Raw genomic sequence first — 12577 nt, 5'->3', positions numbered from 1 at the left:
ACTCTGCCCTCATTCCTTCCCTGCCACTATCTCACAGATTGGAAGAATTCATTCTCAATGATTCCCAGTACCACTGTGACTGAACACATTGGACTTACATAATCTTGCTTAAAAATCAGCATTTCATTTGCATCATGTCACCAGATTCCAATTGCATCAAGCAAGGGAAGTCATACCTAAAGATGAAGAGAAAAAACAGAAAGAAAAGGAGACAGAAGGTGATTTTCCCAGATTTTGCTGTGCTGTGAGGCACCTCAGAGATCTAGTTCAGAAAGTCTTCTGAAGTGAGAAAGGAACTGTCAGCTTTCCAGTGAGCCACACCACCACCCTAATTTTCATTCAGAGAACCTGCCACCCACACCTCTGCTAGCCTGGGGCTTGCACACACAGCAGAGATCCAGGCTGAGGCCTCTGCTTTTGCTTTGCACTGTGACCCGTACTGGGAAAAGGTTGAGTGGGTCTCTGAGCAACCTGGTCTAATGAAAGGTGTTCCTGCCCATAGCAGGGGTTTGGAAGTGGATGATCTTTAAGATCCCTTCCAACTCAAACTATTCTATGATTCTATAATTCAAAACACCATCGCCACGTGAACAATATTTCCAGCAAAAAGCCAGAAATTCTCCCCTATAAGCAGAGAGTGTGAGTTGGGAAATTCTTTCAACTTGTATGTGGCATAATTTACTCCTGCAAAAGTGGATTTAAGCTTTGGTCTTGTCTCTCTTAGAGGGTATAAGGGGTTTATCTTCTCACTGCTGTTGGTTGAGCAGCCTGAGACAAGTATCTCTAGGCTGCTCAAGCTATCTGTGCACTGCAGAGGAGAAGGCTGAGCTGTCAGCATTTCCAGACAAGAATTTCTCCTGGAGCCAAAAGTGGAGTGATCCTGAAGAGCTGTAATTGGTAAAACACTGTTTTAAGACCATGAAAGGTTAGAAAAGGGTTTGGGTTTGAATTTGATTTTTTTTATTTGTTTGCTTTCTAACATTTCTTTTTCTATTTGGAGTTCCTCTTTCATGTGAAACCCTATCTCTAAAGCCTATCTAAGGCAGTATTTCATCTCCAGCGGGCATGGGAAGGTTGCAGTAACCACGGTCATGATTTAGGGATACACTTAACTTCAGGCTTGAACTCCTCTGTGGTGGATGTGGCAGTCATCCAGGGTTAGTTCTTTTTTTTCTCTTTAACCAGCATTTCTCCCACATAAGCTTTATAATGAACCTTGACCTGAGGAAACAGGCAAACTGGCTACTTGGAGTTAAATATGTAGCACTTAAAAGAAGAAGCTGCTTTAACTGACCAAGGAGGGACATTCTGCAATACCAGAGGTAAATGTCAACAACATATTAGAGCTTTAGGACATTGAATAGCAACAGGCACCCCAAACCCTTGGAAAATCTGCCCAAGAAGGTCTCTTGGGTCCCTAAGGTAGGGATTGACTCCACACAGAGCAAGAGATCTGCCACAGAGACCAACACAAAGGTGACACTATTCCTGTCCTCTTCCAGGTGGGATGTGAAAGGGGACAAAGTAACTTAGCAGGGTCCCACAGCTGGGCTGAACCAGGGCTGTGAACTCTTTGTGGTCTCTTTGGATAGGGTCAAAAGAGGACTGTAAATAGTTGTTCTGAAATATTTATAGGCCTAAGGGCTCAGTATGGGGCTGGTTTCTGCAGAGCAGTTTGTTGTTCAGGGGTCTAAGGGAAGGAATAGGGTTGCTGGGAAGTTTTCAAAGCTCTTATACTTAAATAAGAAAGGATAAAAGAGCTGAATTTATAATTCAAAGATGTATTTTGAAGAGCTGGGTACAATATTCTTTTCCCAGTCTGAAGCAGAAGATTTCAAGGCTGAGAAAGGGCTCCCTCTGGAGAAATCCTACAAACTTCTTCTGAAAGCCAGAGTGGATCCCGCTCCAGCTGCTGCCCTGCCCATGGCACTCCACTGTGAGACAGGCTACAACCCTGGGAAGATACATCCTCCCTGGAGTCAGTCTCTTTACTTTGCCAGGGCAACAAAATCAAGGAATGAAGCCACTCGAGAGCTGGCTTTGGTCTCCTCGCAATTAACTCTGTTTGTATTTACTGAATAGCTCCTTTGTTTATTTTCTATGGTGAAGCAAAAGCTTTCCAGGGAATTCTAAACTCCTGGTTCTCAGAAACCATCAACACAAAACCCATGGCAGACAGCAGCTGTACCCAGCTGTGGTGGGAGAGAGTTCATAAGGATGGGGTAAAGCCCTGCTTAGCAGGATCACAAGTCTCAGCTGGGCTCCGTGGTTTCTAGAAGCTGTAAGCAGGACAGCTACAAAGCTTGCTGGTGTTATTTGGGTAATTCTCAGCAGGCTCAGAACTCTGATCTGAATCACCCATGCAGGGAAAGCATTGAGGGTTTGTGGCCCCAGGTTGCTTTGAGGTGAGAAGCAAAACACTTAGAAATATGAGAGTTGTCCCTTGACTTACCTTCCTCATACAGAGATGTAGGAGGAGTTCATGAAACCACTCTGTGATGAGAATTCTCATTTTAATGGCTCAGATTGTAACAGCAGAAGGTTCTGCCTGTGCTTGAGGCTGTAGAAGAAGGAACCCATGAGGCAATGCTGGTGACATTCCTCCATGATTATCTGGGCTGTAGACCTTGTCTACAGACCCCATCCCCTGCAGCACCTCAGCAGGCTGCCCCAGAAGGCACCACTGGTGCCAGCCTGTTCCCAGCTCTGCAGGTAAGGCACTGGCCAGATCAGAGCTTTTCTCTTCTAACTCACCACATTTTTACAGGGAATCTATATCTCCTCTGGAAAACACTGAGGAGCTGCAGGCTGAGAAAGCTTGAAAACCACTGCACTAGCCTACTGAAGCAGAAATTCTTATTTTCTTCCCCATAATTACATTTGCTTTGCTTCAGGTTTGCACAACTCCCATTTCAAAAGCTTTGGCACTAGCCAGGGCTGTTTTTTCCCTAAACCTTCTAATCACCGCTTTTTTAAAATTATTATTATTTTTTACACACTTTTCTCTCATTTCCCTGGGGGTCAGACCCCTATGAGCTGTACCCGATGGCACTGCTGCAGCACCTCATCTGTGCATGGTGTGGGTCCTGAGCCCAGACTCCAGCAGCTACTGATAAGCAGGGACCGGCCTATGTTGTGGGCAACTGCTGCCATCTCCTGGTCCTACTGGGGCTAATTTCGCTCCCAAAAAACCTGAGGCAGGATCAGTAAGGTCAGGTGTAATCATTTAGTTTTAAATATAAACACATGTGCATGCATAGATGCGTATGTATGTTTATATACACACGTGTTTTTATAGGTGAAACAAGTGCTGAGCAATACATTTAAATATAACTTTTAGTTTTTTTCAAACTACTTTATGGGTTAGTTCAGTAATAACTATGTACACTTAGAATGTTAAAAATTATATATAACCCCTAACTGTTTGCATTATCATGGTGCAAGGTGGCTGAAAGTTCTGCAGTTAATTCTCCTTGCCCACTGAGAACAGAAAAAAAAATAAAAATCTGTGGGAACTTCTTTGGCTACCTCTTTCTGTTTTATACTTGTCTGCTTGCAAAAAACTGGTCTGAGAAATAGGAGGATCTGAGATATAGGCGCAGTGGTAAAATGATTTGCCTTTTTACCTTAATCAAACTCAAATCATATTCCCAGTACTAAGTCACTTCACAATTCAGAAGCATCCCTGAGACCTGTAGCCGGATTTAGTGGCTGCTGGGAATGCCGTCACTTCCAGCCTTCTTCCTCCAGCAGGTAACCCTCTGTGACAGCTTGGATGAACCTGCATATCCAGGGAATCTGGGTCATTTATTAGCAACTCTGAGAATCTGTGCCAGTAACGCCACATAGTGAGAAACATGAGCTGGTTGGGGTAGAAACATCAATATGGAAAAGTAAGAACACAGGTTTGAAAAGGTTTTCTTATCATCCAGTCCATCCTATGTGATCTCAGGCAGCTGTGTCACATAATCCTGCTTTTAAATTCCCTGTTCCCTACTTTAAAATTAGTCAGGGGTTTTTATGCACTGTTTTTATCAGCAACCCTCTCTGAACATTCAAATATGGGATTTTCCTGCTTGCTGAGATTTCAGTCCTATGCAGAATGTCAACTAGCCTGGAGAAAGGACAACTCAAAAGCACCTCCAAGGCTTTCAGTGCAAATCTCTGACCTTTATCTAAAAACTCAGGTCGTAGAAAATGCTCTTCGATGGTGTTTGCTGATGCACATTTTCCTACAGGCAGAACACACATAAGGGGCTTACAGAATGTTGTACTCCACAGTCAGATGTGAGCACTGCAAAATTCACAGTTGGCAGCTCCCACCTAGAACAGTCCTTACCAGTCCCCCCAGACTGCTGCTGGCTTTGGTTCACCCAGTGGGACCCCAGTTCAGATGGATCCTGTGGGACCCAGCTGAACCTGAGCTGAGGAAAAATGGTGATTTAGTCTCCTGATGATGGAGGTACCTCCATGGTTCCTTTATTACATTTCCAATCTCTCTGGCTCTTTATCTCTCACTTGAATATTGCCTTTAGCATGTTGCATGGGCAACGTACGTGAAGAGAGAACTAATCACTGATTGACCTGACAACATTTCAGTACTTGCATTTCTTAACAACAAGCCAGATTTAACTCAGAATCAAAACCCTGCTGATCTTCAATGGGTCTTGGAGAAGAGACATCACTGCATTTTATGAAATACATAAGGAAATTAATACATAAACCCATAGTCTGGCTGCCAGCCTCCACTGCTTATGCCATGAGCTCTTTTCCCACACAGCTGATGTTGTCTCTATCATTGCTCTGAAAACATGGGCTGGATAGTTAGATTTATACAAAGAGCTGCAAATAAAAAGCAAGAGCTCACATTCTTAGAAACACATCCAATAAGGGAGTATGCTGTGGTCAAATGGTGTGCCAAGCCTCAAGAAGCAGTGGGGGTTTTTTTGGATGTATTCTTGTTACAAAGCAGAGTTTAGTTTTTTGGTCTTGCATGGCCTTTAAAGATATTTCATGCTTCCTCCTACCAGAAAACTTTTCAGGGTAAAGATTTTCTCATGTATTGTGTTTGGAAGTCCACGGTGTGAAAGGACTGTGATAGAAGGGAGACTTAATTGAGGTGGGATTGTTTGAGAGAGGAAGGATGTACAAGTAGCAAACATCAGAGGAAGCCCCCACATTGTCAGGATACAAAGTCACTCATGACAGCCCTTGTAAAAATCCTCAAAGTGCACATTAAACACCAACACTACAAGAGCCATTCTTTTTCTTCCAGCTTTTTAATGTGACAGAGAGAACAAAAACAAAGTCCATTGGAACAGCTGCAATTTCCAGTGACAACCAGACACAGATCAAATAAAAAAAAATAAAAGAAGGTCTTAAATGAAGAAAAGGAACCAAGGGACTGGAATTGGCTATTTCACACACAGAGTTGACAGAACATCTAAATGAAACTTTGCATTAAAGCACGACACCGGGTGTTATTTACAATGGGACTTGCAGTGTGTGTACATTTATACAGCACTAGCATCACATACAGCAAAGAAATTTATTTCGTTTTGTTTCCTTCACAGTTCCCAGGCGTGATTCTTCCTAAAAGCAGCATTTGCTAATACAAGGGTGAGAAACGGGGAGAAACTTAATGGAAAATAAAATGTATAGGGCTCAAATCTACATAACCTAAAAATACCCTCTTGGGTTTTGTGTGCCCTTTGGAAAGTCAAAGGACTTTAAGCAGTAAATATAAACGGACCCAAGGCCTCCTTAAGAGCATCAGAGTATACTCTGCTGTTGGAGGTCTCAAAGCAGGACCTGGAGGAGACTGACCTGCACATCTGCAGAAAGCTCAGCTCCATGCAGCCTCACTTTGTGTCCCTTTGTGAATCCAATCTTGGGGCTGGACCACTCCCAGGCTTGGGGGACATCCCTCAGTGCCCCTCTTCAATATCACTGAAGGACATCAGGATGCCTGAGCACTTCCCAGTGTGCAGAACACCTGGCTCTGGGTATGGGTTCTCCAAGAATGATCCTTTTCTTAGTCCAAAAGATCCATACACCACTGTTTATAAATAATGTAGCATTTCAAGGAATTTCAAAGAATGATGTTCATATGGGCAAGAAGGGGATCACCCCACCCAGCAGAAGCAGCAGTCACTTGGACATAGCACAGCCAAAGGCAGTAACAGGAGCTGTCCTGCACAACTGAAGTAAATAAATTAATTATACGACAACCTGTTAAATCAACAGGAGTATAAGGAGGCAGAACTCATTATAATACCACCAGTCTTTTATAATAGTATCAACAGTGCTTGGTGTCCCTCTAAATGTCTGTGTCTGCATGCTCAGAAACTCAGCAAAGGACTCCTCCTGTGACCCCTGTTACATGGCTGAACAGCTGAAGACACTGAGTCACAGCAGGTCCATTTGGGTTCCCTAGACTCACCTTTCCTATGCCACAATGTCCCTGGATCAGTGGCTGTACTGGTGTGCCACGCATCCATGAGGAGGTCCAGCTGTCCTCTAGAACAGAGATCTTTGGGATTTAAGGCAAGTCCTCTGTCTTGGTCCTCTGTGTCCCTGTTGCAGTAAAGTTCATGAATCTGTGGAAATAGCGCTCTGCAGAGATCACCAGGGGACCCGTGGTCAGCAGTTTTCTCTGTGGATGGTCCAGTGTATCCAAGACAGAGACTGTTCACTGTGGCAAACGTGGGCAGGGGAACCAATAGAAGAGGCATGCTGGCCCTTGCACAGCAGGTGTAATGCTGATTTTACAGAAGAAATAAAGCTGAGCCATCAGAGGAGGTGCCTGATGAGAAATCTCCCCCTGAACAGGGCTCTGGGACTCTGGGACTCAGGCTCAGCCTATCAGGTAGCCCATGGCTTGAAACTGAGCCCAAATCAATCAGAGCCAATGTTGAGGGGTCTGCACCCACCAACCATTTTGCTCTGGAAAGCAGCAGTGTGAGGCCTACGCTGATTTACACCATGACAAGGACAATAAACACATCGGGAGTATTGACTACACCTGTTAGCACTGAAGTTGGATGGGAGGTGTCAGCCCAGTGTCACAAAGGCAAATGCCTGAGCTGGAGCTGTTGCCCTGGATTTCTCTGTTCCTGAAGAAGCAGGGCTATCCAGGGCATCTTCAGCTCAGCACGGTGCCTGAGCATGGTGACATGTGTTGCCTCTGCCTTTCAGCTGAGAATAATGGGACCCAGAGTGATGAGTTCAGCCACAGACCCCTGACTTGTAGGTGTCTCAGAGAGGTGATACGAGTTCTTTTCATTTCTTCCTTCTCTGCTCAGTGTTGTCTTTTCCCAGGCTCTCCTGTACCAGCTGCAGTGTGTGTTTGCTCTCTCCTACTATTAGGCACAAACTCCCTGGTCAAGCCAGGGATAGGAGCCTTGTGCCAACACACATGCAACACCCCTTAGCCTCAAGTGACTGACCCACGGATTTTAGGGATGCTAAGTTTCTATAGTCACATGGGTAGCCCGGGTAACATTGATAACAAGATCCTATTGCTATTTACTTTGTCCCAGCTAGTCTGTGAAGTGAGGTTTAGCAGCCTGGAAGCCATTCTGTAAAGAGGAAAGGTTTCTAAGATTGGATATATTTCCTAATACTATCTTGCCATTTATATCTCCTCAAGACCTCAATTTCTTCCTTCTCTGAAAATTAATAGAGAAGTTTTGCAAAATAAATTATGTCATTAAGGTCACTGCACAATGGCAATGGAGAACAAAAATAGATTTTCTGTGAGCATTGGGTAATAAGTAACTGAGAGTGCTATGTAAAATAAATATTTAAATAAACAGGTTCTCGCTCCACAGAGCAGCACAAACGAACAGTCCAGCAAATGAAACAAAATTTTCCCCTCCTGTCCCCCAATTGTAATATGGTAATTGGCAAGTACAGCCGAACAAAATGGATGAAACCTAAAAGTCATGGTGATCTTTTGTGTTAAAATACATATTTAGCTGCTTCTTATCATGCAAAAGGACCAGATAGTCTTAGAGAAAAAAAACATATTCTGGGCTGGGATTCTGAACAGGATCTGTGAACTGCTGCCAAAGGACATTATTACATTCACTCCTGCCTTAGAGAAGGAACCTTGCTGTTTTGAAGACAAATAATAAAAAAAAAAAGGCCCTAAGCTACCCATAAAATGAAGAAATTATGCATAATAAGTTCTGTTATTACAGCAGCTTGTGATTTTATCAATTTCATAAAACTCAGAATAAATGTCAAAAATCCCAAACAGCCCATTGTAGCCTCGCTACTCCAGAAGTGTTTAGCCCTGATTGACACAATGATGAAAGTGATGCTCATTAGAGGCTTTTGCCTCATCAGCAAGGATTTGCTGCTTGTGATCTAACCCTGCTGTGTGTCCTTCGGCCGCCCTCTGCAGCAGCACCTCACTGACTCCCACAGCTGCAGCGTGGGCTGGGCTGGTGCCAGCGTGAGTGCAAGTGACTGTCCCTGTGCAGCCAAAGGTAGAGGTGTGAGACATCAGTCCTAGGCAGGATTTCAGCCTAGCCTTCCTTGGTTTTCTTAAAAAATCCCAAACAAACAAACAAGGGGGGAAAAAAGCAACAAAGAGAATCCAAAGGAAGGTAAATAGGAAGATCATGAACAAAAGTACAAAAGAACTTTTTACGTCACAAAATATCCTGGTGGGACATATTCCCTGCGCTATGTGATGGTTTCTTATCAATTCTGGTCTATTGCTGAGCTTGTTGAAAGGATCTAATTAGTGTTATCTCCTCTATTGTGAGCATTAGTGTGTTTTTGAACAGGATGCATTTTATTCTGACTTCCCAAGAGAACATACTCTAAAATACACAACTCACTTTGCTCCTAGGTGCAACAGGACTTGTATGATAGAAAGGGCACACAAATTTCAAGAATGTTCTTCACAGGATATCAAACTAAACTGTGCCACTAAATGGAGAATTTAATGTTCTGTACAGTGAAAGCTTGCTGTGTGCATTCCCTGTGTAACAAGTTAAATGGCTTTAAGTAACTGTGCTTACAGTGTTTCAATGAGACCCAAGTATATTAGAAAGTCAAGCATCATATTCTTTAAATAATATGGCTAAAATGCTGGTAAATTCACAGTTACCATACTCTAGGTATTAGGCAAAAATCCCTTATTTACACTGGATAATATGTACACATTTGGTTTGTGGAACGCTCCAACAGCATATCAATTTCTCCTCTGTGAAAGTTGTAGGAAAAAAACTACAACTAATTAATTATTATAGAAATATATATTCCCAGCCATCAATACATTGCAATATTTGGTGTCTGGATATAAAGAATGAAGTGGCACTAAGCTGGTCATGACTCCAGATAATCTTTAATTATTGGGATTAGTTTTTAGTGTCTCTCTTAAAATCCTCTTAAGGGTGCAGAAATTAAAAATTCTAAATTTTAATAGCTGACCACTTCAATGTGTATATGTATGTTTGCAAGTATGTGTAAATACATATATATATATATATATAAAATTATGTAGATATTTCTCTCTCAGACCAAGAAGGTGCCTAGTGATTCTCTGTGCCCAAGTGAAGACAGTAAAGGGCTTTGAAACTCTGAGTCTTCTGAGAGAGCCAAGCACCCATCCTTGAATCCTCAGGACTCCCACACTATTCCAGGCGGTTGGGGTGGTAACCCCAAAATCAAGACAGTGGGTCACTGGCCACATTTGTAGCTCTTGCCCCTATTGCTGGAGCTCACCTACAGCAGTTTGTTACCTGCCTCCCCTCGGATGCCCTTCGTGTCTGAGCACAGCTGATATGGATTGCCAAGGAGTGCTGGGCAGGGCGGGCAGTATCTCACAGCTCGGCAAAGGCAGGAGGGGGTGAGGATCTGCTCTCCTGTCGGACACGCTGGCGCCCACACAGGCGCACACATGCACGGAGCCGCTGCTACGTCTGGTGTCCTTACAGTGGGATGGGGAGGGACAGGGTGGGCTCCCAGCGTAGGCAAGGTTGAACCCAAGCTCTGCAAGGGGCGTGTGGGAGCTGCATGCACCAGTCGTGGCTGTGAAAAGGTCAGAAACTACGGGGTTTTGTTTATATCCCTTCGGGCTCTTCAATCCCTCTGCCACCTCGCTTTGAGGTATCAACAGAACAGTACAGAAATGAACATTTTGGGTTTTCCAAACGTGGCTCTTTTTTGTTCTTCTATGTCTGCCCCCCCTGAACCCCTGAGCCTCTGTTGCTCACATCAGGACCTGTTCTCGAGTCTCTGGCAGGCGCAAAGCGAGCAGGCCACCTCCAACCAGAGCGGAGGAGGCCAGAAGGATGGGAACCACCTTGGTTATCCCTACGAAGGAGGAAAAGATGGAGTTCCCCAGGATGGCACCAAACTTGCAAAGCCCGTTGAGGATGCCAAAGGCCGTTGCCCTGTGGGGAGGAAAAGCAGAAAGCAATGGTGAGGAGAGAGGCTCTGGCATAACTACAGAAGGTCTGGATGGGTAATTTTGTGAATGCTCTTATGTTGGAAATAAAACCTAGCAGAATAAATAGATAGATAAATAAATGCTGTTGTTTTGCACATCTGTGTGAATGAGAAGAATGTCTGTGCACTCTTTTTTCCTTTCCATCTCAGATTCTTCCTAGCCCTAGAGTGGCCCACTATGTCAGCCTTTGCCTTCCCTAAAGGCAGCAGGACACAGCCTTGCTCTAGAACTTGTCAAAACTCTTCCAAGGGCTGCCTAGAGTAGGTAGTCACCACAGAAGCAACCACAGCTCTCCTCCAAATCCTGTTTCACCCAGCAGCTAAAAGCATACTACTTTCAACGCACAGTCCTTCTCCTTCCCTTCTGGCTTCCCCAACAGCCTGAAAAGGGCAAAAAGGTACTTATAATGATGTTGTAAGGAAAGCTTTCATCTGCAGCACACTCTTCTGAAGTTTCCTGTGTTGCCCCATGAACCAAATCTTTCTGTGCCCATGGTTGTCTCTGGGTTTTGGAGGGAAAGGCTGCCAGTGATGAGCCATGACTAGAGTCTGGGGGATGCAGTCTGAAAGGTCAGACCTGCATGTACATCCATGGAAATGAGAGAGGACTTTTTTCATTTGGTGTCCCTTCATGGGGTTTGGAACTTGTATGATCCCTTCCAACCCAAACCATTCTGTGATTCCATGACCCTATGATTTATCTGGCCATAATTTCCACAGGCCCACATGATCCCTGTGTACAACCCACCATGCATGCAGAATTATGTCTGCAGATGTCTGTGCTGATTCCATGTAGCTCCAGGACTACACAGCCCTGAAGGACTGGTGAAAATAAAATAAACAAAATAGAATAAAATAAAATAACCACTTCCTCCATCTACGTGTCTCTAGAGTGGCTTTTTGCATCAGAAACCAAGAGGACAAAGTCAGAATGTGGAGACTCAAAGGGGAAATATTCTGAGCACCTTTTGTCTGTAGGATAGAGCTCCACGGTGATGACATCCAGGGCGTTCCAGGCAGCAATGCTGGCCCCACAGAAGAGGCACTGCCAGCCAATCATCGCTGACTCACTGTTGCCAAAAAAGAGGAAGAAGCAGCACACTGCTGAGATCAACATTGAGCCACCTACAGGGGGGAAAACAAGAGAAAAATGTTGGCACCAGCATCCCCTGTCCACAATTGAGCAAACACATTTGTTGATAAAGATGGCTTTCAAGCAATGGCATTTCATCCCAATAGGAATTAAATCTGTAAGAATCCAAAAGTACCTTGATCCTTCCTATCTCTCATTCTCTGATGCTGGAAACCAGCTTGAAACTGTTCTCAATGATCTTGCTGATAGTCCTGCTCTACAAAGACTCTGAAGACAGGCTTTTCCAGGCAGGTTTCCAGCATCTCGGACTTCCAGAGGGACCCAGGAAGAGCAGAGGCAAGTAAACATGAAAGTCAATGAGGAGGAAGCATCATTGTGAAGGCTTTTCAACTTGAGTTTCAAGTGATAAGCTAGTGCATTTCATATCATATTGAAGTCACTTGACGCATTTCTAGTCCCAATTAGGATAATTTACAGTCACTTGTATGAAGCACTTGAGGTCTCTTTTAATTATAAGAACATCATTAGATTTCATGGCACATTTGCACAGGAGCCATAATTTTATGAACACCACCAAGGGAGAAAGTGAGAGCATTCATGCTCAGTTAGGCACAGTTCAGATTTAGAAATATTAATAGCTACATCACTGCCTTCTACCCCATTGAGAATTTTCACCTGAAAGATGCAATTTTTGCAATATCACACTATTTTTCACTGGGAAGTTCTGTTATCACTGAAATAGCTCCATTTACTACCTGAAAACCAAACAATTTTCTTTGTTTTTGGGGGTTTTTTTTAACCAATTTGGCACCATCTGAAATAATTCAGGTGCTGAACTGGAACTAAAATGTTTCATTTTGGACATTACACTGCATCTTCCCACTGTAGTACCCTGCTTATGAAAAGCTGTCATGCAGGACCCCATGTCCACTTCTCCTCCATGGTACATGGCCAAACCACATCCCCATAGTGCAGTGGGATATTTCTCCCTGCTGAAAATGCACAGTCCAGCATTAG

At 43.9% G+C, this 12577-nt stretch overlaps 1 protein-coding gene across 2 annotated transcripts in view; it reads right to left on the bottom strand.

Moving 5' to 3' along the window:
- Window positions 1-5260: 5260 nt before the first annotated feature.
- SV2B (synaptic vesicle glycoprotein 2B) overlaps window positions 5261-12577 on the bottom strand; it is a 64940-nt gene continuing 57623 nt past the window's right edge. For both annotated transcript variants that reach the window (XM_051796693.1, XM_051796694.1), the window contains exons 12-13: window positions 11433-11592; window positions 5261-10412 (exon numbers count right to left, since the gene is read on the bottom strand). In XM_051796693.1, the coding sequence (XP_051652653.1) occupies window positions 10229-10412; window positions 11433-11592 (344 nt within the window). In that variant the 3' untranslated portion in view covers window positions 5261-10228. The remainder of the gene's footprint in view (window positions 10413-11432; window positions 11593-12577) is intronic.

Source organism: Manacus candei, unplaced genomic scaffold, assembly GCF_025592945.1.
Source record: "Manacus candei isolate 608988 ecotype Guabito, Panama unplaced genomic scaffold, ASM2559294v1 h1tg000046l, whole genome shotgun sequence".
NCBI lineage: Eukaryota > Metazoa > Chordata > Aves > Passeriformes > Pipridae > Manacus > Manacus candei.
This window is presented reverse-complemented; position numbering and strand designations above follow the sequence as displayed.